General features: G+C 39.2%; 1 protein-coding gene across 1 annotated transcript; it reads left to right on the forward strand.

Moving 5' to 3' along the window:
- The first annotated feature begins 1,329 nt into the window (after positions 1–1,329).
- LOC119917768 (granzyme A-like) lies at positions 1,330–4,663 on the forward strand. The gene is made up of 5 exons (XM_038738193.1): positions 1,330–1,451; positions 1,606–1,747; positions 2,430–2,568; positions 3,750–4,025; positions 4,134–4,663. Exons 1-5 carry the CDS (start codon positions 1,388–1,390, stop codon positions 4,290–4,292), a joined length of 780 nt encoding a protein of 259 aa, XP_038594121.1. The 5' UTR covers positions 1,330–1,387; the 3' UTR covers positions 4,293–4,663.
- Positions 4,664–5,876: the final 1,213 nt, after the last annotated feature.

The raw sequence follows: 5,876 nt of genomic DNA on the forward strand, positions 1-5,876 counted from the left end.
ACCTTTTTCTCTGACTTGTTCACTCTCACTCACAGGTCCAGTTTCTCCACAGCCAGTGACAGTTGACTCTCAGTTTCTCAGCTGGTACGTCTCTGCTATACAGATGACACCACAGTTACAACGTGACGACATGCAGCAACACGTGTGACACGCTCTTCTACCACCAAAGTGGTGACTCTGCTTTCATAAGCATCAACATCTCCAACTTAACTTCAGCCACAGAGCACTTCATAGAGATTTCTGCTTTTGTTGATCGGCAGTGATACGTATGGAAAACATATCCTTCAAAGTAACCCAACAGCTACACAAGTCAACACAAGCAGGAAGGATTAAAATATCATTTGTGCTGTGAATTTTGTGTGGAAGTCAGTCTGCTTTGTGTTGCTTCAGGTCATATATATTATTTTCAACTGAATCTCTGTTCAGACACCTTGGGCTCTGAGAATTTGCAGAATTTGTCCTTGAGGACAAACTTATGGCTCAGAGGCATCACTGGTATGGTATAAATCAATATCATAGACATTTTTGGGTGCTTTTTTGTTGGTAGAGTACTTTGACACCTTTAATTAAGAGGATGGGCTTCACAGCATGAATGTTACAAGCATAGCAATAACAGTAGGCTAGAAAATAAATTTCTAAACAACAGAAACCTCTATGCTCTCAATCGGCTAAACAGTATGATTTGTAAGTAAAATGCACTGAAAACATTCAGAAAAGAACATGTGGCCACAGTGAAATGTGTAGGCCTTAATTTCTATTCCTGTACTGTTCCTATACAGAAACACAGTTAGCACTGATTTCTATTTTTGTTTCTTAAGGCTCAATAGAGATGTCGGTGAAAACCGAATCTTTAGTTAACATGATTAAGCATGAAGTCTGTTGAGGAAAATAATAATTTTGGATCCAGCTCTGATGAGGTGAAATGATGTTAGAGAGAGAGTTAGAGAGTTAGAGGATTGTTACTGCTGTCATGTCTTTACGATAAAGGTGAGTTATTTTTCTATGTTATTGATCATTCACCTCCACCAGCCCATCAGCCACTATGTTTCACATTCTCACGGTTTCCTCTAAATCGTAACATGAAAGGTCTGACATCAGCCCCCAGTTTTGGCTGCCCACCCTTACTGAAATGGCTGCACCCTGATGATGTGAGCTGCTTCACGTAAAGAAAGCCAAAATGGATACGATGACTGGTAAATGTAAACCACAGGCTTATAAATGAACATGGTACACAATAATTCTCATGTCATGCTCGCATACATTTTGTTGACTCATGCATTTCCACAGTCAGACCACATCCTTTGAGCTTAACACATAAAGACAAGTGTGTGCACTGAGGTGGGTTTCAGTTCATTTATCATCCCATCAAAGAGAGAGTAAAGAAGAAATGTTCTGTCCAGGAGCTTTATCTGTTTTATTCTCTTGTATGGTCCTCCTCATTGTCCAGTCAAGTGAGTAATATATATTGCAGTCAGACTGATATCTTGCTCATTCATGTAAACGTTCAGAATGCAAAGTAATGCTACTGTGTTTTATTTGGTTTCAACCAATTGTTGATTCATTTATCTAGTGTTTAGTTAAATTAATTAGTGTATTCCGTTTTAGGTCATGGCTCTGAGATTATTGGGGGGAAAGAGGTGGAGCCCCACTCGTTGCCTTTCATGGCTCTGCTGGAGAGCAAAATACCAGTCTGTGGAGGGACACTAATAAGTCCAAAATGGGTCCTGACTGCTGCCCACTGTGCGGAGTAAGAACAAGATACTTCCTAAAATGTTCAAGACAAATTTCTACTGATGAAGTAAAAGCTGGTGTGTACTGGTTAATTTTCTTTTTGTCTGTCTTCACAAGTAGAAATCAAGGTTTTCACTAACCAAATCAGAGACACAAGAACATAAGACGTGCAATGATTGTCACTTTCTAAACAACAACTGTGATGTGGTCCTGTTGCCATTTATTATAGATAATACGCCTTCTAAATTAGTTGACTCCACAAAGAACAGACTGAACGAGGCGGACATTGAAAAGAAAGATTTCCCTACTATTAGATGTAAAAGCAGATCTATTATTGCAACATTCTGCCTTTATAAATTCATCTCTGGAAGACTGAAGATAAATGTTCTAGTTTTATATTTAAATTGACACTTATACCCATAAGTGTCAATTTTTCACTTTCAGCTCCAGTACCTACTGCGCAGTCACATCAGCCCTGTTAGGGGGTAAACACTTCATTTGACACTTATCAACTAACACTTAAGTCTCAACACTCACTGATACTGAGGGGAAAAAACTGCTGTTATATTTTCTCAATGAACACCATATTCTGACCTACATATAAAAAAGCAACTGTGATAATGTCATCATTATGTCACTAACTAGCATGTTAGTGTATGTGAACATTGTTCTGATGAAACCCTGTTTCCTGCTCTTAGCATTAAGAAGGTGTACCTGGGGGTGCACTCCATCAAAGCAAAGGAAAAAGATTCACGGCAGGTCCGAAAGGTGACGCGCAGTTTTCCTCATCCCTGCTATGATAAAGCAGATAAGGTCAATGACCTCATGTTGCTCAAGGTAAGTTAATATTACAGTAACCAATAATGAGGGTCACAGCTGGCTCAAAACCGCAACAAAAAAGAATAGTACGATGACACAAAACTGCAGTAAAGGTTCCATTACTTTTGTTTTCACACAAACGGAAACAACTTAATGTTCAAATTATCATATGAAGTATGATAATCAGTAGGTCAGTCTTGTCAGCAGGTATGCATACTTGAAGGAATAGTGAGTGGAGTGTTGTTTGGTGAAAGAAACAAAAAGAGCATGGAGCACAGAGAACAGGGGTTCCCTCCTCTCTAGCCCACAGTGCAGAACATGAGATGTGCTTTTATACTGGAGAACCGGGCGCAGGTGGCTCCAATACCTGATGGTCTTAACCACACCTACTGGCATCTGCAACATAGAACACAAAGAGATAGACATCCCAGCAACTGAAAGAGATGGGGATGTCACATGAATAATTGCCTAGATGAAGCAGAGATGCAACAATCTGCATAGGAAAGTGGGTTGTTTGAACTCAATATTTGTTTTTTTGTGTTTGCTGAGGCAGGAGAAAAAGATGCCATGCAAACTGCAAACCACATTTGATCCAAATCAAATAATTGCCAATGCAAAGTCCGGCAGCTGCTTATCTTAACTGCTTATCTCTCTTATCTCACTCAGAGTGTGTATATTCTGTATATTTGTTACTTGTTCTCATGCAGCTGATTCTTAACTTTGCCATGAAAATTGTTCAGCATGTTGATCTACTGTGTTGTTTTTAAATCTGTAGCATTACATTTAGTGAATGTGGGAACATTTACAGTATATGTCTGACAAATTCATAGAGACAGGTATAAAAGATTATAAAAAGAAATACTAATACAAAACAATACATATGAAAAACAATATGAGCTTTCTGTGACTGCTTTGTTAGCAGCGACATTTGAAAACCTACTTTCCTTGTGCTGTGACCAGTGCTATTTAAACAATGAATGATACAAACAGTGATTTGATTAACAGTCTACAGATGTTTGCAGTCTATTCAGGTGACAAACACAAGATTTAGACAAATAAATTACCACAAGAATTCTAATCTCCAGAGCCCCCATGTTATTATAGATACTTTTATATCACTTAAACTGGATGGGTAACAGTGCTCAAGAATGATGCTAGAAAAGAAATTTCTAAATGTTATGTCTATTTTTTAATTTCAGCTTGACAAACCGGTGAAGCAAACCAAGACGGTGAAATGTCTCGGGTTCGGTAACACCATCAGAGAACCAGCAGCGGGCACCAGCTGTCTGGTGGCTGGATGGGGGAAAACAAACAACGTTTCCAAGCAAATGTCAGATGTCCTGAAGTCTGTCAATGTGACTGTGATCGACAGAGTCAAGTGCAACTCTCCTGAATATTACGGCCTTAAGCCTGTTATCACCAGTAGCATGATATGTGCCGGTTCAGACGGTAAAAACAGTGCTGATACCTGTCAGGTGAGAATGTTTTGTGCAGGAAGTAAACAGCCTGTCCCCAACATATCACCAATTTCACTGCTATGTTGTGCCTACAAATGACATGTCATGTGTTTATTCTCTCTCTAGGGGGATTCAGGAGGTCCACTGTTGTGCAATGGAGCACTAGTCGGAGTCACATCCTTTGGAAGGAAGTGTGGCCTGATTAAAAAGCCTGGAGTGTACGCTTTTCTTTCAGAAAAACAACTCAGCTGGATCAAAAATACAATGAAGAAGTCTGATATATAATTAGCCCTCCCTGTTTATTATTCTGTGTTCTTGACCCAGTTAACCTCTTTAAACGTGTCTGTCTCTGTATCTATTGTTCATGCTACATTCACTTCATCCTAATTAGATTAGATGTATAGATATAATTAGGCATTTAAAGAGCTTGGAGGGTGGTGTCTTTTTTTAGCCCTTTCAAAACTAAAAATACAAGAGCAGAAATGTTAGAGTAGTACACACGTGGCAGCATGTCTCTGACATGCAGTAGCACCTAGATGTGAAAAAGGTGGAGAGCATGGTCCCACCCATAGAGGAAGGTTGGGTGATGGAAGGTAGCGTGGATTTATTTTCATTAACCGTAGCTAAACTGTCTTGTAAATAATGACAATTAAACTTTCTCAGTAACAAAATGTTTCAAATGTTGTTTTTGTATGACTCTTAAGGACAGCGATTTGCATACTAACAGGATAACAAAAACTCTAGTGGTGAAAAACTCTACTCAGATAGCATTTGTAATGTTAAAAACACTTCAACAAATTAGAAAGGAGAGTCTGCGATGTAGGAAGGAACGTTTAGAGTTAAAAGCTAAAATAGACTATATTGTTCAACATTTAAAAGCCTAACGAGTTTACTGTATACTGTGTCTGATTTTTCTCATTCTGTTTCGTAGCTTTTTTAATCATGGGTCGAAAACGCCTGTGCAAATCATTTCACCAAAAACGAGTCTCCCAAGTAACAAGTAACAAAACTGATTATGAAGAATCAGATTTTGCTAGTATTTCATATGTAATAAATTTAATCGTCATGACAGCCATTCAGATTTAGAAGATGAAGAAAAAGAGCTCTGGGATGCCTCAGTGGCAGATGACCAGCCTCCGTCCGATTTAGAAAACTGTTTTGATGATGACAGTTTTGATGCATATGATATGGAAATGACAGCGGCATAAGTCTTCATCTTTTGCAAAACATGGGTATTTTCAGCGGGGACGTCTCAGATTTTATTGAACCAGAGGATGCAGTTCACACTTCACCCACACTGGCGCTAACATACGATGATGCGTACATAAACCATACAAAACATTCTCCATCGAGATACAGCATGCTCTCAATCACGGTGAAAAACAATTTGGCCCCCATCATGTTGATGGTTATAGTGAACGGAGTGGTGTGCTCACAGCTTGTGAATTTGCAGAGTGTTTCTGGCATGGGTGTCCCAAGTGTTACAGTCCAGGACATAAAAATACTGTAAACAATGTTCCATTTGGTGTTCTCTACAGATATTTTACTGCAAAAATACAGGCCCTTAGAGAAGACGCACATGCTTCATGTCAGGGTGGTGTGGGAATGTGAATTGGAGTGTTCAAAGAAAAAAGATCACATTCTGCAGGACTTTTTGAAAACTTATGAAGCCCCTGTGAGACTCAGGCCCAGAGACGCCCTGTTTGGGGGACGTACGAATGCGTACAGACTGCATTACAAATCTGCTGAGGGGGAGAAAAAAAAACTTAACTTCACATCACTATATCCAACTCTGCAAGCCCATAAATTCTAACCAACCGGTCAAACAACAGTCATTTTCTGAGACTTTGAACTGATTGAAAAGTATTT

This window comes from Micropterus salmoides, unplaced genomic scaffold (genome assembly GCF_014851395.1).
Source record: "Micropterus salmoides isolate LMB-PRFRI ecotype aquatic unplaced genomic scaffold, ASM1485139v1 Ms_hic_scaffold_2200, whole genome shotgun sequence".
Taxonomy (NCBI): Eukaryota; Metazoa; Chordata; class Actinopteri; order Centrarchiformes; family Centrarchidae; genus Micropterus; species Micropterus salmoides.